Source organism: Phanerochaete carnosa, assembly GCF_000300595.1.
Source record: "Phanerochaete carnosa HHB-10118-sp unplaced genomic scaffold PHACAscaffold_4, whole genome shotgun sequence".
Lineage (NCBI taxonomy): Eukaryota > Fungi > Basidiomycota > Agaricomycetes > Polyporales > Phanerochaetaceae > Phanerochaete > Phanerochaete carnosa.
Window position 1 is genome coordinate 1,734,892 of NW_006767631.1, and position 21,271 is coordinate 1,756,162.

The following is a 21,271-nucleotide window of genomic DNA, read 5'->3' on the forward strand; positions in this document are numbered from 1 at the left end:
CAAGCGATGTAGTAAACACCCTCGCCTTCCTTCACGGTCCTCCGTGTCCTCCGCACACATTGAGGTGATTCAGTGGGCACCGAGAAACGCTCTGCAGTCTACAATATTGCGTGTCACGTCTTCCAATGACCCGAGTAGGGAGGAACGCACTCGCCTCGTTATGTCCCGGCCGTACGCTTCTTAACCCCAGATCCCTCCTTTCAAATAACACCCGCCTGCTACTTTCTCCCCCACGTCTCTCACGAAATATGCACAATCTCACCGTCGCCGACCTCAACCCCGCTGTACTCAACGTCCAGTATGCCGTTCGTGGCGAGCTCGCCATCAAGGCTGAAGACCTCCGCAACAAGCTCGAGGCTGGGCACGACCTGCCCTTCAAGCGAGTCATCAACTCAAACATTGGCAATCCTCAGCAGAAGGGCCTTGACCAGCCCCCGCTTACCTTCACTCGCCAGGTGAGTATCTGCAGCCGTCTTTGAAGCCGGGGGTCGTCCTTCTGCCACCGGCGTCCTTACGGACAGCATGCTAACGCAGCCCTCAGGTCGCGGCGTTGATGGAATACCCTCCACTAATCGACCTGGTGAAGGACAAGTGGCCCAGCGACGTCGTCGATCGTGCGCGCGAGCTGCAAGAGGCGATCGGCTCCATCGGAGCGTACTCTCACAGCAAGGGTGTCCCCTACATCCGCAAAAGCGTGGCCAAGTTCATCGAGGGTGCGTGCTATGAATCCTTGTTGCACTATACACAGTCTCTGACATCCCACAGAACGCGATGGTTACCCATCTGACCCTGAGGACATCTTCCTCACTGCCGGCGCGTCCGCCGGTGTCTCGCTCCTTCTCAATGTCCTCATAACACCGCACCAAACCGGCATTCTGATACCCATTCCTCAATACCCCCTCTACACCGCTACCTTGGCTCAATTCAGCGGTACTCCTCTGCCGTACCATCTTTCAGAGCCCGATGGGTGGTCCACGAGTTTGCACGAAGTCGAAGCTGCGATCGAAGAAGGCACGAAGAAGGGCGTGAAGCCCCGTGCGCTGGTCATCATCAACCCCGGCAACCCCACCGGCTCGCTGCTCGACCTCGAGACGATGGAGTCTGTCGTGCGTCTGTGCGAGAAGCACTCGCTAGTGCTGCTCGCGGACGAGGTGTACCAGTTCAACCTGCATAGCCCGGAGACCCATCCGTTCCACTCGTTTAAATACGTCGTCCGCAAGCTCAACTCGCCCATCCAGCTCGTATCCTACCACAGCATCTCCAAGGGTGTCAAGGGCGAGTGTGGCCGTCGCGGCGGCTATTTCGAGTGCACAAACTTCGACGAGGACGTCAAGGCGGTCCTCTACAAAATGGTCTCTGTCGGCCTCTGCCCGCCGCTTTCAGGTCAGATAGGCGTCGACAGCATGGTGCGCCCGCCGAAGTCCGGCCAGCCGTCGTACCCGCTCTACAAGCAGGAGACGGACGCGATCCACAGCGCACTCGCCCAACGCACCAAGCTCATGGCTGAGCGCCTCAACTCGCTGCCCGGCGTCTCGTGCGTCCAGTCCCCCGGCGCGCTTTATCTCTACCCCAAGCTCGAGCTTCCTCAAAGCGTGGTTGACGCTGCGAACAAGATTGGCAAGACGCCCGATACGTTGTATGCGCTCGAGCTTCTCGACGAGACGGGCATCTGTGTCGTCCCCGGCTCCGGCTTCGGTCAGAAGGAAGGCGAGTCGCACTATCGTCTCACTTGCCTCTGCCCTGGTGTGGAGGAGTACGTTACCGCCCTTGAAGAGTTCCACAAGAAGTTCATTGCCAAGTACGGTGGCTTGTAATCTGGGCTTCGTATAGACACTGGGAGTAATGGGAGTCGAGACAGCTGCAAAAAAGGTTCCATTGGTAATACGTAATGTTGCAGATTCTTGGTCATCTTACGCGTAGCGTCGCAAAGTAGTGGGAAATACGCACTAGTACAATAATATTTGCAGTTTAGACACCATATTGTTCGTTGAACGGTGCCAGGTGCTCGGGGTCCGACTGTCTTGGAGGCGCCAATCAATTCCGCTATGATTCGGAGGCGCGCGTCACGCGCTGATCCAAAATTCCAAAATTTCTGGCTGCTGAACTTATAGCGCCTTCGGTCATCCGCCGCCTTTCTCGCCATGCCAGACGCATTCTTCCAGAGTAACAAGAGCAGGAAGCGCAAACGTTCCACCATAGGCGGCGATGGTCCGTCTACCTTCAAAAAACTGGCGCGCTCGGGCGCGCCTGGCAAGTCTCAAGGCCGAGGAGGCAAGAAGGTCGGTGCGGCGCATCCAAAGCGCAGTGTCAGAGACGAGGAACTCTCGGACGAGACACGCGATGAGGAGGACGGCACAGACATCGACGACATGGATCTGCGGGCGCCCGACGTCGATCCAAATGCGTACGAAAGCGCAGAGGAAGACGAGGACGAGACTCCGGCCGAGAAACGGCTGAGGTTGGCTAAGCTCTACCTCGAGGGTGTCAAAGAGGGCCTCGGACTTGGTGCGTTCTCTCTTCTCGTTGCCCTCTGTCTGCTGTGTTGAACACTTTGCAGCGGAGGGCGAATTTGACGCGGCCGAGATCGACAGGGAGCTCATTTCGGCGAGGCTGAAACAAGACGTGCTCGAACATGCGGGCAAAGTCCATCTGTTTGTCGCGGACACAGTGCGTAGGGGTTCATAGTATCTGACTGTTTCTTCTCACCTTCTCCGTAGTATGACCTGTCTGGCCCTCCGATCTTCCGTACTCGGGGGCACCGGTTCTCTGCAACTTCTGCCGTTGCATCTGAGGACGCACGGTGGCTCTATACCTCCGGCAAGGACGGCTGCATTATCAAATGGGACTTGAGCACTGGCAAGAAAATTCACCAGTTCTTCAAGGTCCGACCTGCGAAGGACAGTGGAAAAGGGAAAGGGAAAGCGAAGGCGGAACCAGTGGGCGAGCTGCGGGGTCATACAGACGAGATCTGGGCGTTGGCTCTGAGTCCGGACGGCAAGTTATTAGCGAGTGGTGGAAAGGACAGGCGAATAGGTATTTGGAATGCCGAGACAAATGAGTGGGTGAAGGGCTTTGGGGGACACAGAGACAGTATATCGGTAATTAGTCTCCTCGTATCCCTTGTTCGTATGCGCTTATGACACCTCAGGCTCTGTCCTTCCGCAAAGCACCCACAACCACGAACACACCCACACAGTTATACAGCGGGTCGTTTGACCGGACACTTAAAATTCATGACCTTTCTGTTATGGGCTACGTTGAAACGCTATTCGGCCACCAAGCACCGGTTCTCAACATTGACTCGCTCATGAAGGAAACAGCTGTTAGTGTGGGTGGGCGAGACAAGACGGTGCGATTTTGGAAGGTGCCGGAGGAAAGTCAACTAGTGTTCCGCGGTGGAAGCAAGAGCGGCTGGGAGGATGCGTTAGAAGGTGGTAATTTGGAGGACGGGATGGATGACGACAATGGGAAGAAGAAGAAGCAGAGCAGGACATCGGAGAAGTTCATAGAGGGCAGCATAGAGTGCTGTGCTATGATTGATGAGACGACCTTCGTCAGTGGTGGCGACAGCGGGTATGTGATCCATTTCTGAGAGTAATCTCATGTGGACTTATCTTCTACTCTAGCTCTATCAGCTTATGGACGACGCAAAAGAAGAAACCGATCTTCATACAACCGCTTGCGCACGGTGTGGACGAGTCGCAGGTGGAGACGGAAGACATGGACATTGTCCGTAAGCCACGCTGGGTCACAGCCCTCGGATGTCTCCGCTATTCCGATATGTTCGCGTCAGGTACGCGTGTCGCGGAGAACGGTTAAATAAATGGCGCTCACTACTTTCATTCCTTTCAGGTTCATGGGACGGCGAGATCCGGGTATGGAAGCTCGACCCAAAGCTCAGATCCTTCTCCCTGGTTGGCAGCATCCACGCACTTGGTGTTATCAACACACTACAGTTTATCTCTGTACCGCGGAGCGAGATCGCGAATTATAGCTGGGCTAGGCACGGAGACACGGAGACGGTACCGAACGCCCGAGAGGGTGTACCCTCGCGTGTGCCACGAATGTCAGAGCCGAAGTCGGTACTGCTCGTTGCCGGCATTGGCCAGGAAATGCGCTTGGGCCGGTGGGTACAGAAGAAAGGCGAGGGCGTCCTGAATGGTGCGCTTGTCGTTGCGCTAAATCCACGGACATCCACCTCTTCATCATAACTTGCATTGCCGTGACCCTGTGTAATTCACCTCGTCAGTTCATACTTGGATCGACTCACATCCTCATTGCGCCTTACGTCCATTAGGGGTTCGGGAGTAAGTTACACAGGCAACCGGGAAATTGAGTAGTTTCACAATTGTAGGAATTCCACGATATCGAGGGAAAAATTGGCGATACCGAAATCGCGCTGACCGTGGTCAGTCGAGACGCAGATTCTGTCCTGTCAGGAAACCGCATGGGCGGATCTCAGACCTACGATCTGAGCACCTGCACAGACCGGCCATTGCCGCCCACGAGCTCATTGTCGCAACGAAACAGTCGAGAAACCTCTGTAATTTATACTACGCAGAATACAGCATGCTACATATCACTTCCGTTAGATAGACTGGCCGCAGGTCCACCAGCAGTAGGGGCGGACAGGATTGCAGGCCCTTCGTCATCGAAACGTGACGGGCGTCTCGATTTCGAGACACGCAATGCTGCACGTGCGGCGCTGAAATCCGCTATCTCTTCGAAAATCCTTAAATCGTGAAACTGGATGCCTTTCCACAGCCGTCTACAGAGCTTTGTAGGCTAGATTTTAGAATAAATCGGACATGGCATCACGGCAGATCTTACTTACCACTGTTTCGGTCTAAACAGCTGCGTTTACAGACTCGAAATCTGGAAGGGGGGTCGGACCCCCCTTACAGACCAGATTCTACGTTTACAGACCAGATTCTACGTTTACAGACCAGATTCTACGTTTATAGACGTGATTTCAAACTCCGCATGCGTCGTTGCACTTGTTCCCCCACTTACGCCGCCCTCCGTCTTGCTAGATGTGTACAGTGATATTATAAATGGAACATATGGTATTGCCTTTCTGGCCTTTAGGTGAAATCGGGACCGAGGCAGGTATGTGGTGAGCTCGTCGACGTTCAATGTATACGGCGTGATTGGCCGGTGACCAAGAGTGATGCTGTCCCAAAAAAACGGTCCCTTGGAGCACTTCATTGGCAGCAGATTCGTGCTCATCTTCCAACTACTGCCAGAGCAGTGTTAAGTTAGGGTCTATCAGCGATACACAGAGCGAACGCATCCACTCGAGTGTGTCAGCCCGCAGTCGCACTTTCAAACTCCGCTTACGAAGCGAAATATTCTGTTTCTTCGCTCTTGGTTGCTGTGGCTTTATAGATTGGTACCATTAGATCCTAGACTGTAGTTTACACTCCGCACTATATTCTAGAATCTGAAAAAACCCTGTGGAAAGGCATCCACTGACTGAATTTCCCGTTTCCCTGTGTAGCCGGTTCGGCCCAAGATGATCGTCCGCGTCGGGCTTGGTCACCTCTCGTTTCTGATATGAATGACAACAACACAGATGTCTGACAGCCTAGGGTTCCACTTCACTGTGTTCTTCTATGACCATGTACACGACGAGTCTGAACTACGAATCATACATATTTGATTCGCGACCAAGGTATCCTCTCCTCGTACGTAGTCCTCACTTACTAGCATCTCGCCTGGCGCACCGCTGATCTTCGACATACCCGTGAGGACTAGATTACTGCCAAGCGGTACTGGCATCCCGAACACTGCTCCACTGAAACCGACGCGGTCACGCTTATACTTGCACATGGGGCGGGCTTTCACAAGGAGCACTGGGAGCCAACGCTCGAGCATGTCTATGAGCGTCTCAAGGAGCCGGAGAACGCGTTCGGAGTAAAGGTCCGTGAGGCATGGAGCATCGAGTGCCCCAACCATGGTGATGCGGCGGTGTTGAATGAGGACGCACTGACGTGGGGATACTTGCCTACCTGTGAGTTGCACAACGGAAGTGTTCGCGGAGCTAAAATGACGATGTACCAGTCTCGTGGGAGGAGTACGCGCGAAGCATACATGCCGTTCTAACCGGCCTTGGACAAGGCATAGATGTCGACTTTAGTCGCAGACGGCTCGTAGGCGTTGGGCATTCCATGGGTGCCATAGCGCTGTGCGTTTCGACGTCCTCGTATGTTCTTGCAATCTCTTACATTCGCCTTTCTCTACCAGGATGCTTGCCGACACTTACTTTCCAACACTTAAATTCGCTTCACTTATCCTTGTCGGCCCCGCGCTCCTGCATAAGCTGCATCCAGGCGAGCTGCAGCCTGATCCTGCCACCCCTGCCGCTAAACGCCGCGACATTTGGCCAAGTCGCGAGGAAGCCTTGAAGGCGCTACAATCCCGGCCCCCCTTCAAGACATGGGACCCACGGATTCTCGAGCTGTATGTAGAGCATGGAATGCGCGAGCTCCCGACAGCAGTGTACCCCGACAAGGCGGACGGCGTGACACTGAAGTGTCCGAGGAAGCAGGAAGTGGTAAGTTTACCTTTTCATTGACGTGATTTGGGGTAACTCGTAGGTAGGCTTGCTACCTATCGGATATCGGGCGCGCCCGCGCGTACAACTATCTGCATCACCTATGCGTGACACTGCCTGTGCACATCATCTTCGGTACAATAAATGATCTCTTGTATGTTTCTGCTTCTTCTATAGTTATTAGAGTACTCACATGGATACTTGCAGCTCGGTCGCCCACCAGTACATTTTAACAGTCGCCGCAAAGGAGAAGTATGCTACTGTTTCGAAAGTCGACGGAGCTGGCCATCTTGTACGTTTCAGACGCACCTCACTAGCATTTCATTAATTGATGCACATCCTCGCAGGTACCACAAATGCAACCTAAGGGGCTTGCCGACGCAGTATTTGCTGCTATGAGGCACGACATCTCGACTAGCTTTGTCCCAGGAAGTAGTCTCTCGAGCAAGCTTTAATAATATCTCATATCGCAGTCGCTCTTTGGCTGTGATTACATGAACTTATCCCTATCTTACTCTGTTTAGAGTTGACACCGTAATAGAACCTGTAGATTTTAGATGCCCCAAATGATTGACACAGTTGTTTGTGGCTGTAATTATTGATGTGGTAGCCTGGCAATGCTTTTGAGAGCTGAGCGGAAGCATCATTGAACCACGATGTGTGAATTCCTTCTAGCCCCCTTCTGCCTCTTAAAGTTTGGGTTGACCCGCTGACTTTCTTGTACAACGACCTCCACCTCGTGAAACTTGTCTCTGAAGGACGTCGGCTCTCCACAACCTTTCTCAAAGGGAGAAAAATGAGATAGCACGCGGCTTCGCTGCTAATGATCCTGTACGCGGGCGGGACGACGCATGGTCTGTACTGTGGCTCATATGGGGACTATTGAGCACCTGCTCACTCGCATCAAGGAAAGCGAGCGTTACGCCGTGAGATCTGATCTTAGGGAAGTTTGGCAGCCACCTTTGTGGGACCTACTTGGCTCTCATGAGCTGAAACTTCTTACAGCTGGCCACGCTCTAGTTCTCGGATGTACCGAGGTGGGCAAATCACCATCATCGCAAACAGATACTTTGAGTGTGCATACATTATCATAGGGCTATGGCGATGTACCTTTATTGCAGCTACGACTCAGACTCGGTCTCCTCCCGACAGCGGTGCAATTGGCGAAAGAATCAGTACAAGGTTTATTGTCGCATTTGACTACTTTTCTGATCTAGAGCGGATTGCTAGCCGAATTCAACCTACCAAGCACCGTGAGCGTCATGTTCGAGCTCAGAGACTTCTTCACTATCGGTACTTGTTTCTGAGGAAGAGAAGCCGATGGCCTCGCATACAATCGTACGTACGCTCCCCCTGCAGCAGTTATGATAATTCTCTAAAATGATTGGGGCAAAGCAAAGAGCTCACACTCTATCTAGAAACTGTCAGGTTGTGACTTAACCGCCCCGGGGCTCGTTTCACCTTGCAGGCGCGTCGCGAGAGCTCCTTCCTTTCTCGGACACTTGTGTAGACGCGCTGCCTCCGTCGCGCTCCTTAGCTCACGCAACCACGACGAAGTCGCCCATTCTCTCCACGGCCTGGTCGTTTCCTAATTCATGCCGATTTACAGGTCGTACTAATTGCATGTTATACTACTGCACGAATATTGGGGACCCGGTCTCTGCGTAGACCTTGGTAGTCCCTTTGCGATTAGAGGTCAGGGTGTCTCATTGCGAAAGGGCTACCGAAGTCCACGCAGCCTGGCTACAGCAAGCAACGTCTAAGATTTCAAATGTCGGACACATCGCACTATCAGCGTTGTGGTAGGGCTAGCACCACGAAGGCCGACCAAGAAGGGGTTCATCACACGTTTTCTCTCTCCCTACCGTAATCATGGCGTTTGATCAATCATATTCTTATATGTATCGCTACACTAACAGCATCGATCTAGATCGCAACCGGACTACTATAGTTTCAGACCCACTAGGAATATATTGCCTCGCGGGGCAAGCAGACCTCGTGCCTACTGATTTGAGAGCTCTGGCTTGATAGGACCGGCCTTTGGCCACTTCTGGAAGTGACCAGCGGCTTGATGCAGGAAGCTGTAGAGTGTGCCATCGCCCTGCACAGAATCCAGGTTAGATACAACTTGAACAGCAGACGCACAAGCAGGGCACTCACGAATTCAGTATACGGGAATCCCTTGTGGAACGGCACAGCGCTGTCGAGGCGCTGAATCTGCTCGTCGCTGAGGTGGATCGACAGCGCATCGATATTGTCGTACAAGTGCTCGACCTTGCGGCCGCCAACAATAGGGAATACGTATGGCGCCTTCTGCATAATCCACGCGATCGCAACCGACGTGATATTCTTCGCCCCGACCTCCTTTGCGACCTGCTCGATCTCGAGGCAGACCTTGCGCTCCTCGGGCGTGCGCTTCCAATCGCCGGAGATCTGGCGACCGTTCTCGCCGGACTCGAGGCGGCGCTGTTCCTCAGCATCCGTGCGTATCTTGCCGCCCGCGAGGACGTTCCACGGCGCGACGGCCATGCCTAAGAACCAGCACTTAGCGTCACTCAAGTCGAATACGCTTCAGACCAACATACCTTGGGCGATACACATGGGCAGGATGTCGCGCTCAAAGTCGCGATCCAAGATGCTCCATTTGCCCTGGTAGATCGTGAAAGGCGTCTTGCCGGTCAGGCGAGCGTACGTGTTCGCCTGAGACACGACCCACGCGGGCGTGTTGGAGACACCGAGGTAGAGGACCTTGCCCTGCTGGACGAGCGTGTGCAGGCCGTCCATGACCTCTTCCACAGAGGTGGCATAGTCCCACCAGTGGAGGTAGAGGATATCGATGTAATCGGTACGGAGCTTCTTGAGAGACGCGGTGACGGAGGTATGCATGGACTTGACGCTGTTTCCGACGAAGGCACTGTGCTGGCCGTTCTTGCCGCGGCGGAAGTCGGTCGTGTACTTGGTGGCAAGCACGATCTGGTCGCGGATGCCGCGCTGTTTCATCCACTCGCCAATAAACTCTTCAGAGGACTCGTCTTGGCTGTAGGGAAGGTCAGTCACCGTTGCACGCGCAGGTCGTACAACTCACTAATTGTTCGCGGTATCAATGAAGTTACCACCGGCGTCGTAGAACGCGTCGAGCAGCTTGAAGCTGGACTCTTTGTCCATGCTGCCCATGCCGAACGGGTGCCACTTGTCGCCGATGCTCATCGCACCGAGCTGGATAGGGGAGACATGGACACCTGCGCGGGAAGCGAGGGGCCTATGGATGCCGAGCTTGGTGGGAGGAAGAGGAGGTGAAGCCCAAAGAGACATTGTGTGTAGTTTCTGGGAAAGTTACTGAGTTTAAGCAGATGTGTGGAAGACTGGATGGTCGATGCTGGCCATGTCGACGAGTTAACGGTTTTATACGCTGCCTGGCAGTCGTGAGCGTTCTTCAGTTAGGACATAGGAGAAAAGGATGTCTGCTGAATAACAAGCTAGGTCAGATGGTGGAGGTTGACCGAGGTTGACCTGTGGTCGGCATCCTCAGACAGGATGTGTGCTAAGAGCGACATTGTCTGAATGCTATCACCGATGAGGCGGTAATCACGGAAAAAGGAGCGCTTGAGCATGCACTGACATATGTATGCCGAACCTGCTGAGAGACGCGAAGGAACATTACAAACTTCGCCATCCGTGACTTTGATTGGCTGCCAGCGACTACGGTATCGCCGGGTGGCTTCGGGGTACCAGGGCTCGGGTTAGCGCCACAAAGGCCTAGCAGAAAATGCCCGGTTCTCCTCGCGTCCCCTCTTTCCGCTACAGCGTTTGGCCAGCGGTGCCTACATACCTAAGCATTGGCATCAGCTACTCGACGAACTCTATTCTCACCGGAAAGATCGCAGTCAACGGCTATGCTAGACTCAATGACGTGTGGCTGGCAGTGTTGACGAAAATGGTGATAGCACCGGGTCTCCGGACGGCTCTATCAGAATTATACCGTCCTTCGAGCTGATAGAATAATGCACACAAATCATGCCACAGCTTATCTTCGCCAACCCCAAGCCTGTTCAGACTCCGACAGAGGTGCTTGGCTAGAAACCGGGCTCTGAAGCTACACAAGTCCGGGTAGCCAGAAAAATGAAGAGCGGCAAGACCCCAATTGTTTCATTCCAGAACCGGCCTGCGCAGTGCAACTGTGAAGCTTGTACGTATGTAAGGTAGGGGTCGCCAGGGGCGGGCACCCCTTATGTAAGCAGACGCCGGCTGACAATGGCGGCCTTAATGGCGGCGGGCGCACCCCTCCTTTGGTAAAACTGCTCAGTAGGAAATGTCAGAAGAGGCTCTGCCTACAATTCCTATTCAGCAGAACCTTTGTAAATGGCGTTGTCATCGAGTTATTTGGGAAAAAGTGGTCTCAGCAGAAAACACATTTTTCAGCCAAACCAGCAAGATTTTGTGAGGTCGAATTTTGCGCAAGCGCCCATAGTCACGTGATTTACCACGCGAGAGCGCTGATGCGTATAAGCTCCATATTGAGCAACATCCCGCCTGCCCATTGGGGCGCTTAATTTCTGCCCCTTGGGAATTGGCCTCGAGTGACTTCTCTGAATGAAGTGGCAAACATAAAATCAAAGTCAAGTTATAATTACACTACTGCCACCTGCTAAGACATTTCTCAGCCTACCCTCGACCTTAAACTTGGTACGGGCAAGCGAAATCCCTTAGGATTTTGTGCCTCCCACGATCACGTGATATCGCTTATGTAAGAGTGCCCGTTCCTGGCTCGTACCCGTGGTCGGAGGCAGTGTTTAACGTTTAGCCGCAATGTTTAGTGACCGTGGGAATCGGCTTCATTACAGTTGGCCTACGCGTCCGCGCGGCTTGACTTTAACTTCCCCTCCACCCCGAGGCTTCAGGTGTATAAAATCACGTAATAATATGTCTACTGTCTTCTCTCTTTGCTCGAGTCACCGACCCACTCTCAGCTTCAATTCTAGACTTTGACCAAGATGCTGGTCTTGAGCCGAAGTGCTGCGCGTGCAGGCACGCGGGCGTTGACGCGCGTGGCGGGGGCGAACACTGGCGTAAATGTGCAGGCTAGGACGTTCCTCACCATCGTTGAACAAGGCTATGAGGCATGGAGGCTGACATTGGGGTCAAACCCTGTGAAGCTCGAGCCAGGCCTGAAGCTTTCTGTGCCGCTTCTACACAAGGTACAGCACATCAACATGAGGGAGAAGTCGGTATGTCCGAGAACGTTTCCTCTTAGACTCAAGCTTAATGTTCAACTGCATGTGCTAGGTCAACATAAAAGACCTCATGGGTTTCACAAGTGACAACGTCCCAGTCGTCATCTCTGGGTCTCTCTTCTTCCGCGTCAGAGATTCATACCATGCCTGCTTCTCGGTGGACAACTTCGAAGCAAACGTGGCCAACATTGGCACATCTGCTATGCGTTCAGTCATCGGACACTTTTCTGTAAGTCAATGAGTAGGATCTCTATGTCTCGTGCTGCTGACATCTCGTGCTGCTGAATCGTGTCAAGTATGATGAAGTTATTGGCGACCGCAACAAGACCAACAGTAAACTGCATGAAGTTATCGGAAACAGCATCAGCGTCGGCCCCTTCATTGCTATCGTGTATGCCGCGGCTAACCAAGTCATTCACTGTATAGAGATGGGGCGTTGATTGCACTCGATTCGAAATCCAAAATTTCAAGCCGTCAAATCGGGATGTCGAAAAGCAGCTCGAGCTTCAGATGACCGCAGAACGGGACAGGCGCAAGCAAATTCTTGACACCCGGGCTCTGGTCAATGTCGCCGAAGGTCACAAACAGCGGGTCATCCTCGAGTCCGAAGCAAGCAAGTCAATTCACTGATTTCCCTCTGCCGTGTCTCACCTCCTCGTCGCAGGTCTCCAATCCAAGCTTAACGAAGCCGCCGGCCAGAAGCGCAAGCTCGTGCTGGAATCAGAGGGCATGCTCGAAGCTGCGAAGAACGAAGGCGAGGCACTTGCTCGCCAGGTCGACATCCTGGCTCAGTCATTGACTGAGCCCAAGACTACTCCTTCGGATGCCGACCGGGTCAAGGCACTCGATGCACTCTTGGAGTTGAGGCGTCTTGAACAGCTGAAGGCCATAGCATCAAGCAACGGCAACTCTACGTATTTCTTTGGCAATGCTAAGGGCACCGGTCGCGACTCTTACGAAGTTGACAATGTTGAACGATGGAAGAGAACCCTGCTTAATCAGCAACGCGCCATGAATTCTTCAGCAACTCCACTTTAGCCATCAGCTACCGTCGAGTTGAGGCCTATACCTATCCCCTACTCATATCCTTCCATTCTAAGAAGCATGTACACTACCTCACCACTCAATCACTTTACATTGCGTTATCTCTCAGCCTTCCAACTTAAGCGGTCTTCCCACCCCTCGTACTGCTCATTCTTTTAAGGTTCTCCCGCAGGAAGAAAAATGGAGACGCTGAAAAAGGGATTGTTCAGCATGTACGGTGAGTTGATCAGTCCACAGTCTGCATTGAAAACTTGGTCCCCCCTGGATGTTTGACAGATCTTGACAGAGCTAACTCTTGGTTTACGAAATAGACTTGACTGCTCAAGTCGGCCGGCCCAGTTGTTGAAGGGCGAACTGCTAGGTAGCTGTGGTCTATGAATAGAGCCTACTAACGGGTTCGCCTCCAGCTGATTGGAAGCCGCAGCCTGATTAGCCCGGGCACCTCAGGATCTGCAAGACCGACTGGCGCATGCGACTCGGAGTGAAGTGATCGACATGGTGGATCCGGTAAGCTTGACAAGGTGAACTCCGTGTCAAAGGTGCTGTGTGGGGGTAGAGCTGGATGGTGATTGATGGGCCGATAACGCTCAGTGGCCATGTCGAAAATGACTTGTTTGAATCTGCACCTGTGCCCGCCCACGTCCTGAATGTCTGAACCACGCGGATTCGTCCTTGCCTCCTTCAACTTCGTCGCCGTCTCGAGCTCGCGTGTACGTGTCATGCGACGTGTGCTTCGTGGTGAAAAGCTTTCTGAAGTGATATATCTACTGGTTTTCCATACTAGCGGTGTTCGGTGCTGCGAGCACAGAGGTTCATTAATATTTGCACAAGTATCAAACGCAGAATTTCTGACAGACCGTGACGGACTCATGCATCACGAGTCTTTGGTGTTTAGAATATTAATACTGCCAGATTTTCGGATGGATAGTACTGTCACGCGGGCGGGAATGGATTCTGTAGCGTTTGCTTTACGTGGTATGAACAAGAGGTAGCTTCGCTGCGCTCCGCGACCGCTGTTTTCGTGGCTGCGGTTCTGCGGGTGTTGAATGACACAATCAAGATTTTTGGTAATATTAATCCTGGCTTAGCTAGCGGCAAGGCGCGCTGCGCGCGGCGTAAGCACGATCAAAGAGAATGACGAAATGAGGGTAGCCAAAAGGTATATAAGACGAGGGAGGAGAGAGAGGGGCGCCTAGAGCGAGTAAGACATGGATAAGAAAGACATTTCTTACTTTGAGGGCATCTGCGTTACAGTATAGAGAAAAAAATTAGATTCTTTATTTCGCCGGACTGGGACAATATGCCCATACTTCGTGCCTCATGCACATGTTCTACTAAATCCACCTGCAATATATTCCCATTTGTGGTTCATGAAAAGAATGCGAATCTACTGGATTACGATTACTACTATTACTATATTACCATAATAATAATGGCTATAATATTACGCAGATGCCCTCAAAGTAAGAAATGTCTTACTTATCCCTGTCTTACTCGCCCCAGGAGCTCCTCTCCCTTCTCCCTCGTCTTATATACCTTTTGGCTACCCCTATTTCGTCATTCTCTTTGATCGTGCTTACGCCGCGCGCAGCGCGCCTTGCCGCTAGCTAAGCCAGGATTAATATTACCAAAAATCTTGATCGTGTCATTCAACACCCGCAGAACCGCAGCCACGAAAACAGCGGTTGCGGAGCGCAGCGAAGATACCTCTTGTGACGTATAACAACCAAGGGGCGGAGGCAAGTGCAGTTGGGGGATGCCTGTCGAAAGTTTCGAAATGGTAACTCATTTGGACGACCAAATTTAAAAGCCCCTCATTGCAATCAGATTCATACCACATACTTCGTCAGGTACGTCCTTTAAACTTTTGCTTTGCGTCTGCCATTGACCGGGAGGCCCCAAGTCATGGAACAGACTGCCTTGCCACCAGATTTTCGTTCCATCTTCGAGGCTCACGAGGATGATGCGGACATCATATTGGATACGAGTGACGGCGGCTGGCTCTATGTCCATAAGCTTATCCTTAGGAAGGCTTCGTCCGTGTTCGCCATAATGTTCGACCTACCTTAGCCTTCGCGCGGACCTAGGGACACCCTCCTCGGTACGGAGAACTGTGACCTTCCCGCTATGCCGGTGACAGAGGAGAAGGCCGTGTGGGATAGCATCTTGCGCATGCTCTATCACCACGAAGTTCCCGACTTCGCTTGCGTCGCCCAAATGAGGGACATCCTCGAGGCCGCCCGGAAGTACGACCTCGAGTTCGTCATGAAAGACATCGAGCATGGCCTTCTGTGTCCCCTGCGCAAGCAGTGGGATGCGCTCGACGTTTATGCCCTCGCCTGCGCGTACGGCCTGCAGAGCGTCGCGACACAAGCCGCCCGTGCCACGCTTGCGACGTCACTATACCAGCTCTCTACACGCGAGCTGCACGATGTTCCAGCTTCAGTCTTCCAGAGACTGCTTGACTATCGCCTGCGCTGTCAGGACGCGGCCGCTGCAGTCGCGGGCTTGTCAAAGCAGGGCGGTGGCAATCTCTTCAAGCGGATCGATTGGCTTCCGCGCACGACGTACACCTTCTTCGAGTGCAACTGCACTTCTGGTGGCGTCCCGTGCTCTGTCAGGCTCGGCTCCGACGCGCACTCCCACTGGGGTCGGGGTTACTGGAGTAGCTACTTGGAAAGCGCGGAGCAGGCTCTGAGGGAACGTCCGGTCGGCGACGTGGTTAAGGAAACGGCCATTATCGTCCCCTCGCTCAAAGCTGCAGGGTCCTGTACGTCCTGTCGCCAACACATCTACGAAGACTTAACCGAGTTTGCCGAGCACATGGCAAAAGAGGTTGACAGGGCTGTCGCCGCAGTAAGTTATGAATTGACTGTCATCCACAATTGAGGCTAACCAAGAATCGTCAAAGGTCTCTCTGAGATTGTAACATCGCCGCTTGCCAATGTGGAAAGCACACGACCACCATCGAGGTCGGGCCTCAACAGAGCAACGGTTTTCTGTATATTACAGACCCAAAGGGGTCACCTTGTAGAGTGTTTACAATTCCCGTAAGATTAGGAGCACGTCGTTGTAAAATAAAAAGGTTAAGTGCAAAAAGACTCTAATCTGCAGTCTATTTACGCAAAACGGTATCGGGGTGGATATCATGAAGAAAGACGACGGAGGAAAGTTTAGCGTCCGCCGAGTTGGTGAAAGTGGTCGTCATATAATATACCGAGAGTTTCAGAGACAGCTTCCGGATCCACGTACGCGAAGATTTACGACTCCTCCATATGAACCAGCTCAACCGCACGCGCCATAATCTCCTGAAGCGGCCAGCGCTCACCCACACCCTGCTTCAGGTCCAAGAGATCGCCAATCTCGTCGCACGCTACGAGGATCGTGTCGATGTCCTCCTTGGTGTGCGACGCACTCAGGCAGAAGCGCACGCGCGATGTTACGAGAGACGTAGCTGGATACGCGACGACGACGACGACAATAGGCGTTGGACGTGTGCGCATGAGCCGGCTAAAGACAGCCATCTTGCCTGGGTGGAAAAGGAGGAGCGGAACGACGGGTGAGTCGGCACTACCGTATGTGATAAAGCCTAGCTTGCGGAGTGCACGGTTGAGGTAACGGGCGTTGAATGCCAGGCGGCGGAGCCTCATCTGACTGTCTGAACCGTCGCACATCGATTGGGGGGTGGGCATCCATGTTGGCAGCCAAGCAGCCAATGCGGTACCGCGCCAAGCGGGAGCTTCCTCGGCAATGACGTTCAAAGTGCTGTCAGAGTGGCGAGTCAGAAGGGAGCGCGTGGATGATGTTGGCTTGTCCAAGCGGGGAAGAGTAACACCCATGATGCTGGCCATACTGGCGACGACTTGGGTGAGTATAGGCGGGGCCATAGCCTCAGCATATGCTCCGGCGTGACCGGAAAGACGGATACGATCAATGAGACTTCTGTTGCCAGCGATATAGCCACCCGCAGCGCCGAAAGACTTGGTGAAGGTCCCCATCAAGATGTCGACGTCCCGAGGATTGACATCGTAATAGTCGCAGACACCACGGCCGTGCGGGCCGATTGCTCCAATGGAGTGCGCTTCATCGATGAACAAGTAGAACTGCACCACAATCAATAGGCTGCCAAGCAGAAAATTAAGCAAGTCGGACTCACCTTGTATTTCTTCTTAAGCTCCATGATCGCAGGCAATTCGACCAGAGTGCCCTCCATACTGTACAAACCCTCAACAATGACTAGGATCTTCTTCCACGGCCGGTGTGTCTTCGGCTGCCCCTGACTGATGACTTCTCGGAGAAGAGCCTCGAGAGACTTCACATCGTTATGCTTGAACATCCGGACGTTGGCACCGCTGAGACGGACACCGAAACGAATCGAGGCATGGTTGAGCTCATCGGAGATCACCAGACAGCCCTTGCTCACGAGCGCGGGGATGACAGTCGAGTTCGTTGCGAAACCCATCGAGCTGATTAGCGAATCTTCCATTCCCAGGAAGCGCGCAACAAGCGCCTCTGCTTGAATATGCAAATCCGAGGTTCCACCCTCCCGACGACTTCCGCAGGCTGAAATACCATACCGCCTAATGGATTCGGCACTGGCATCGGCGCACGCACCCTTCGACTGAGCGAAACCGAGGTAGTTGTACGATGAAACGTTGAGACCACGCGTTTTCCCGCCGGTGAGAAGGATCGACTTGTTGTGGTTAGGAGAGTAGCGATCAAGGAGGACAATGGTGCGACCGGGCACGCCAGTAACAGGGTGCGAGAAGCAGTCATCGATACGGAGCTTGAGACGACGCGTGTAGAACGAGTCGAAGTCCGAGTTCAATGCAGCATACCCCTGTCGTGCGCGCGATGGGTCAACGAGAATGTCCAAAGCGTAGATTACGTACGCCGTGTGCCAACAGGTGTCGATAATCCGTAGCCTTGAATCTCTTGCCGAAAAAGTCGCGGAGATGACCAAAGAGGATGACCAGGATGTACGAGATGTAGGTCGTTAAGAGGATGTAGTACGGCGGGTCCTGTTCTCCGGCCTTAAGCGGACGTGCGGGATTGTATCTGGACGTGAAGCGATAGGAGTCGTTGGCACAGTGCCCAAACTCGGCGTGGACGGTCGTGAACACCTGCTCGGAGGTAGGAGGGACCTTGGGGTATGCAAGCCCGTCTGAGTTCAGCTCTTCACGCTCATGAAGGACCGTATCTTCTGAGGAGGACGTGACGGACGACGAAAGCGACAAAGCCGGTGTCGAGTTAGGCGTGCCACGGGGTGCCCGGGCGCGAGCATCGGCCTCCGACACAGCAGAGAGGTAGGATGCGGCAGTGTTCAGCACAGGCGTCGACTTCTTTCTGAACATTGAGGGCGTCGGCGACGCTGACTGGATGGCCATTGGGGAAGGCATCCCGGTCGTCTCAGTCGTCGTAGATCGTGACAAGGAGAGGACGGGGTTGCCGCGGGGGATGGTGGAAATCAACGGAAAGCGAGATTACCCTTTATGTATCAAAATCATTACTTAAGCACGCTTACTCCGCTCTTGCACCTCTCCTCGCACCGCCGGCGGTCGCATGGTGTCGCAAGGCCGTGCCCACGCCGGCCTCGGTATTCAACAAGAGAATAGGAGGTTCAGAATTCTGTTACATAATGATTGTGGTATCTATAACTTCTAGCCGTCACATTAGAGCGTCGTGCGGATTATGGTCCAGGGAGTGTCCAGAAAATACACAAAGGAAGCAACAAGGAGTGTAGTAATTACAGTACTTCCCCACGTCCAATAACCTTGACCTGTAAAGGCACCGCCAGTCAGTATATCATTATTCGTGGAGCCTCGTGAGAACTGACCTTGAAGCCAATCCGCCTCAGCTTGTCTGCGTCGACAAGCAGACGCCCATCGAAGACGAACGCAGGCTTGGTCATGTTGTTGTAGACAGTCTGCCAGTCGATCTCACGGAACTCTTTCCACTCTGTCGCAATGACGATAGCCTCTTTCGACTTGCATGCCTCGAGGGCAGAGTGCACGATAGTGACCTGCCTCTTGACTATGATATCACTCCGTGAGTAAGCGGAACCTTATAGCCTGAGAATTGATGACATACTCTGGTCCAGCGTCAGGTGGGGGCAAGCCTCGGAGAGGTCCATCCAAATCTGCGCCTCCTCCACTTTGGGATCGTAGACGGTGATGTACGCGCGCTCAGCAAGGAAGTCGCGGATGAGGCTGATGGCAGGTGACTCGCGGGTGTCGCCAGTGTCAGCCTTGAACGCGAACCCGAGAACGGCGATGTGCTACACGGCAACGATCAGTTAAAATCTATCAAAATGGATATAATCAAATAAGAACACACCTTGCCCGTGATGGTGTTGAAGAGGGCGTCAACAACGATCTTGGAGAACCTGCGTTTTTGGTACTCATTTAACTCAACAACCTGACGCCAGTAGGCCGCGACCTCGGGCAGGTGCAAACTCTCGGAGAGGTACACCAAGTTGAGGATATCCTTCTGGAAGCAGGAGCCACCAAAGCCGACAGATGCGCGCAGGAACTTAGGGCCGACGCGGGAGTCGTATCCAACAGCATGTGCGACCTCGTCAATGTTGGCACCAGTTGCCTCACAGATGGCGGAAAGGGCGTTGATTGATGAGATACGCTGAGCGAGCATAGCGTTGGCGGCCAGCTTGGAAAGCTCCGACGACCACAGACCGACAGTCAGAATGCGCTCTTTACTGTGATGATCTGATTAGAAGAGGGCAAGGAAAAGCAAAGGGATGTTCGCTCACGGAACCCAGTTGGCATAGACACTGGCGAGGGCCGCGCAGGCATCTTTGCCCTCCTGTGTTTGGAGCGAGCCAATCAGGACGCGGTCAGGGTTGAAGAGGTCGCTGATGGCAGTTCCCTCGGCGAGGAACTCGGGGTTCGAAAGGATGTCGAAACGGCAACCAGGCTTGCAGTTGGCTTCAAGGATGGTGCGCATCGACTCCGCTGTCCTGCAGGGAACAGTCGACTTTTCAACAACAATCTTGGAGGAGCTGGCGACAGCAGCAATACGACGTGTAGCAGACTCGACATAACTGGGTTGTATGTGAGATTAAGGGTTATATCGCTGACCGCGCTTGAAATACGCACTGCAAGTCCGCACCGAAGCCTGCGCCGACACCGCTCTTCTTCGTTGGGGTGTTAACGGAAACGAAGATCAGGTCTGCCTCCTGAATGCCCCTGTCAACGTCTGAGGAGAAGAAGAGGTTCTTGCCACGAGTAGCCTTTACGACGTCGGCAAGGCCTGGCTCGTAAATGGGCAACTCGAAGTCCGGGCTGTTCCACGCGTCGATACGCGCTTGGTTCAAGTCCACAATGGTAACTTGAATTTGAGGACACTTGAGTGCAATCACGGCGCAGGTAGGACCGCCTATGCCACGCGTTCAGCATACGGGACGGCCGCATGACACGTTGGAGGGCTTACCGACGTATCCAGCACCAACTGCCAAAAAATACCCAGTTAGAGAGGTACACCTGGAAAATGCGAGTAGAACTTACTGCAGCAGACCTTTTTGACTTGGATGGGGGCCATTGCGACTGGAAAGAGAGGACTAGTGGAAGGAGGGACGAGGATGCTGAAATTTATCGGCGAGGCCAGTGGCAAGCTAATATACGGGACTCTTGACGGGACTAGAAGTAGTTGCCGGCTGCCGCAAGCTGCAGTAGTGGATGGTTTGATTTCCCTGGAAAGGCAACTCTTGGCGCTCCGTCGAGGCTTGGCAGCAAGCATCCGTGTCGACTTCACCCTCATTACGCGTAAACGCGGCCCTTGGAACAGCGTGTTCTACTCTTCCATCCCTACTGCTCGCCCGCCAAACGAGAACCCCAAACACGCCCAGACAGCTCCGAATTTTAATCGTTCTGAGGGCCTCAGGCGGTTCGACGCGGCCAAGTCACTCCGAACGGCTGAGTCTGACGTCGAACATCGGTCCGGATTGAGTCTAGAAACGGCTCTAGAGCGAATGAACGTTCGTTAAATCACAAACCGGAGACTCACGCCAGGATGGTCGGACGGGTAGACGACAGGAGGATGACTGCGTGGTATGGAAGAGAGCACTAGGAAAGCTAAGTATGACGATATAGTTGCGTTCAATGCATTCTTTCGTCTCCCTACCACTGCCATATCATTGATATGAAGCCCTCCTCGCGTCCTCAACATGTCCTCAGTCGTACACGTTGGGTTCAGTTACGTGTAACTGAGTCCAGCGACCCCCATTTATATCGTACCAGAGTCACCATATCCCAGTGCTTTAGCGTATACTACGCTTCTTGGCAGATTGTCCACGATGCATGAGGCTTGGGGCTGAAACGGAGGAAATGAAGTACTGACCGGCGGCCGTCAACCGTCGTCGTGGAGCTGGCCTCGTTTCCAACATTTCTCCACTTCAGCCCGCCCTCTACCTTCCCGGCTCGGTGTA

The 21,271-nt window shown here is 53.4% G+C and overlaps 8 protein-coding genes across 8 annotated transcripts; 5 read left to right on the forward strand and 3 right to left on the reverse strand.

Annotated features, from left to right (window-relative positions):
• The first annotated feature begins 143 nt into the window (after positions 1-143).
• PHACADRAFT_254051 (uncharacterized protein) lies at positions 144-1,972 on the forward strand. The gene is made up of 3 exons (XM_007394525.1): positions 144-455; positions 542-713; positions 766-1,972. The coding sequence occupies exons 1-3, from the start codon at positions 249-251 to the stop codon at positions 1,812-1,814; spliced, it is 1,428 nt and encodes a 475-aa protein (XP_007394587.1). The 5' UTR covers positions 144-248; the 3' UTR covers positions 1,815-1,972.
• A 138-nt stretch (positions 1,973-2,110) lies between these two features.
• PHACADRAFT_141667 (uncharacterized protein) lies at positions 2,111-4,383 on the forward strand. The gene is made up of 6 exons (XM_007394526.1): positions 2,111-2,505; positions 2,558-2,667; positions 2,718-3,098; positions 3,149-3,573; positions 3,627-3,793; positions 3,853-4,383. The coding sequence occupies exons 1-6, from the start codon at positions 2,142-2,144 to the stop codon at positions 4,209-4,211; spliced, it is 1,806 nt and encodes a 601-aa protein (XP_007394588.1). The 5' UTR covers positions 2,111-2,141; the 3' UTR covers positions 4,212-4,383.
• Positions 4,384-5,556: 1,173 nt separating this feature from the next.
• Positions 5,557-7,228, forward strand: PHACADRAFT_141668 (uncharacterized protein). The gene is made up of 7 exons (XM_007394527.1): positions 5,557-5,687; positions 5,758-6,013; positions 6,064-6,187; positions 6,247-6,556; positions 6,604-6,710; positions 6,764-6,848; positions 6,904-7,228. Exons 1-7 carry the CDS (start codon positions 5,616-5,618, stop codon positions 7,009-7,011), a joined length of 1,062 nt encoding a protein of 353 aa, XP_007394589.1. The 5' UTR covers positions 5,557-5,615; the 3' UTR covers positions 7,012-7,228.
• Positions 7,229-8,153: 925 nt separating this feature from the next.
• PHACADRAFT_118722 (uncharacterized protein) lies at positions 8,154-10,048 on the reverse strand. The gene is made up of 4 exons (XM_007394528.1): positions 9,642-10,048; positions 9,142-9,593; positions 8,717-9,087; positions 8,154-8,657 (listed from the first exon to the last, which is right to left on the reverse strand). The coding sequence occupies exons 1-4, from the start codon at positions 9,866-9,868 to the stop codon at positions 8,559-8,561; spliced, it is 1,149 nt and encodes a 382-aa protein (XP_007394590.1). The 5' UTR covers positions 9,869-10,048; the 3' UTR covers positions 8,154-8,558.
• Positions 10,049-11,499: 1,451 nt separating this feature from the next.
• PHACADRAFT_254056 (uncharacterized protein) lies at positions 11,500-12,963 on the forward strand. Its single transcript, XM_007394529.1, has 5 exons — positions 11,500-11,781; positions 11,840-12,016; positions 12,084-12,155; positions 12,214-12,400; positions 12,452-12,963. The coding sequence occupies exons 1-5, from the start codon at positions 11,548-11,550 to the stop codon at positions 12,823-12,825; spliced, it is 1,044 nt and encodes a 347-aa protein (XP_007394591.1). The 5' UTR covers positions 11,500-11,547; the 3' UTR covers positions 12,826-12,963.
• A 1,773-nt stretch (positions 12,964-14,736) lies between these two features.
• On the forward strand, positions 14,737-15,760 carry PHACADRAFT_194343 (uncharacterized protein; the record flags this gene model as incomplete). Its single annotated transcript, XM_007394530.1, has 3 exons — positions 14,737-14,867; positions 14,919-15,687; positions 15,743-15,760. The coding sequence occupies 3 exons, from the start codon at positions 14,737-14,739 to the stop codon at positions 15,758-15,760; spliced, it is 918 nt and encodes a 305-aa protein (XP_007394592.1).
• A 108-nt stretch (positions 15,761-15,868) lies between these two features.
• Positions 15,869-18,279, reverse strand: PHACADRAFT_254057 (uncharacterized protein). The gene is made up of 3 exons (XM_007394531.1): positions 17,724-18,279; positions 16,988-17,671; positions 15,869-16,934 (listed from the first exon to the last, which is right to left on the reverse strand). Exons 1-3 carry the CDS (start codon positions 18,216-18,218, stop codon positions 16,092-16,094), a joined length of 2,022 nt encoding a protein of 673 aa, XP_007394593.1. The 5' UTR covers positions 18,219-18,279; the 3' UTR covers positions 15,869-16,091.
• A 166-nt stretch (positions 18,280-18,445) lies between these two features.
• On the reverse strand, positions 18,446-20,434 carry PHACADRAFT_254059 (uncharacterized protein). The gene is made up of 8 exons (XM_007394532.1): positions 20,352-20,434; positions 20,278-20,295; positions 19,944-20,223; positions 19,598-19,888; positions 19,168-19,543; positions 18,922-19,108; positions 18,668-18,864; positions 18,446-18,610 (listed from the first exon to the last, which is right to left on the reverse strand). Exons 1-8 carry the CDS (start codon positions 20,383-20,385, stop codon positions 18,578-18,580), a joined length of 1,416 nt encoding a protein of 471 aa, XP_007394594.1. The 5' UTR covers positions 20,386-20,434; the 3' UTR covers positions 18,446-18,577.
• Between the last annotated feature and the right edge of the window lie 837 nt (positions 20,435-21,271).

Excerpts from the sequence above, each read along its gene's own strand:
- PHACADRAFT_254051 (XM_007394525.1), top strand. The coding sequence starts at position 249 with ATGCACAATCTCACCGTCGCCGACCTCAACCCCGCTGTACTCAACGTC. Across the intron at positions 456-541 it reads CGCTTACCTTCACTCGCCAG|GTCGCGGCGTTGATGGAATA; the intron begins GTGAGTATCTGC and ends CGCAGCCCTCAG. Across the intron at positions 714-765 it reads CGTGGCCAAGTTCATCGAGG|AACGCGATGGTTACCCATCT; the intron begins GTGCGTGCTATG and ends GACATCCCACAG.
- PHACADRAFT_141667 (XM_007394526.1), top strand. The coding sequence starts at position 2,142 with ATGCCAGACGCATTCTTCCAGAGTAACAAGAGCAGGAAGCGCAAACGT. Across the intron at positions 2,668-2,717 it reads ATCTGTTTGTCGCGGACACA|TATGACCTGTCTGGCCCTCC; the intron begins GTGCGTAGGGGT and ends CCTTCTCCGTAG. Across the intron at positions 3,574-3,626 it reads GTCAGTGGTGGCGACAGCGG|CTCTATCAGCTTATGGACGA; the intron begins GTATGTGATCCA and ends CTTCTACTCTAG.
- PHACADRAFT_141668 (XM_007394527.1), top strand. The coding sequence starts at position 5,616 with ATGACCATGTACACGACGAGTCTGAACTACGAATCATACATATTTGAT. Across the intron at positions 6,188-6,246 it reads TCCATGGGTGCCATAGCGCT|GATGCTTGCCGACACTTACT; the intron begins GTGCGTTTCGAC and ends TTTCTCTACCAG. Across the intron at positions 6,849-6,903 it reads TCGACGGAGCTGGCCATCTT|GTACCACAAATGCAACCTAA; the intron begins GTACGTTTCAGA and ends ACATCCTCGCAG.
- PHACADRAFT_118722 (XM_007394528.1), bottom strand. The coding sequence starts at position 9,868 with ATGTCTCTTTGGGCTTCACCTCCTCTTCCTCCCACCAAGCTCGGCATC. Across the intron at positions 9,594-9,641 it reads ATTGATACCGCGAACAATTA|CCAAGACGAGTCCTCTGAAG; the intron begins GTGAGTTGTACG and ends CCTTCCCTACAG. Across the intron at positions 9,088-9,141 it reads GCCCATGTGTATCGCCCAAG|GCATGGCCGTCGCGCCGTGG; the intron begins GTATGTTGGTCT and ends GCTGGTTCTTAG.
- PHACADRAFT_254056 (XM_007394529.1), top strand. The coding sequence starts at position 11,548 with ATGCTGGTCTTGAGCCGAAGTGCTGCGCGTGCAGGCACGCGGGCGTTG. Across the intron at positions 12,156-12,213 it reads TTATCGGAAACAGCATCAGC|AGATGGGGCGTTGATTGCAC; the intron begins GTCGGCCCCTTC and ends TTCACTGTATAG. Across the intron at positions 12,401-12,451 it reads CATCCTCGAGTCCGAAGCAA|GTCTCCAATCCAAGCTTAAC; the intron begins GCAAGTCAATTC and ends TCCTCGTCGCAG.
- PHACADRAFT_254057 (XM_007394531.1), bottom strand. The coding sequence starts at position 18,218 with ATGGCCATCCAGTCAGCGTCGCCGACGCCCTCAATGTTCAGAAAGAAG. Across the intron at positions 17,672-17,723 it reads GACACCTGTTGGCACACGGC|GGGTATGCTGCATTGAACTC; the intron begins GTACGTAATCTA and ends CGCGCACGACAG. Across the intron at positions 16,935-16,987 it reads AGCTTAAGAAGAAATACAAG|TTCTACTTGTTCATCGATGA; the intron begins GTGAGTCCGACT and ends ATTGTGGTGCAG.
- PHACADRAFT_254059 (XM_007394532.1), bottom strand. The coding sequence starts at position 20,385 with ATGGCCCCCATCCAAGTCAAAAAGGTCTGCTGCA. Across the intron at positions 19,109-19,167 it reads TCAACACCATCACGGGCAAG|CACATCGCCGTTCTCGGGTT; the intron begins GTGTGTTCTTAT and ends GTTGCCGTGTAG. Across the intron at positions 18,611-18,667 it reads TGAGGCGGATTGGCTTCAAG|GTCAAGGTTATTGGACGTGG; the intron begins GTCAGTTCTCAC and ends GTGCCTTTACAG.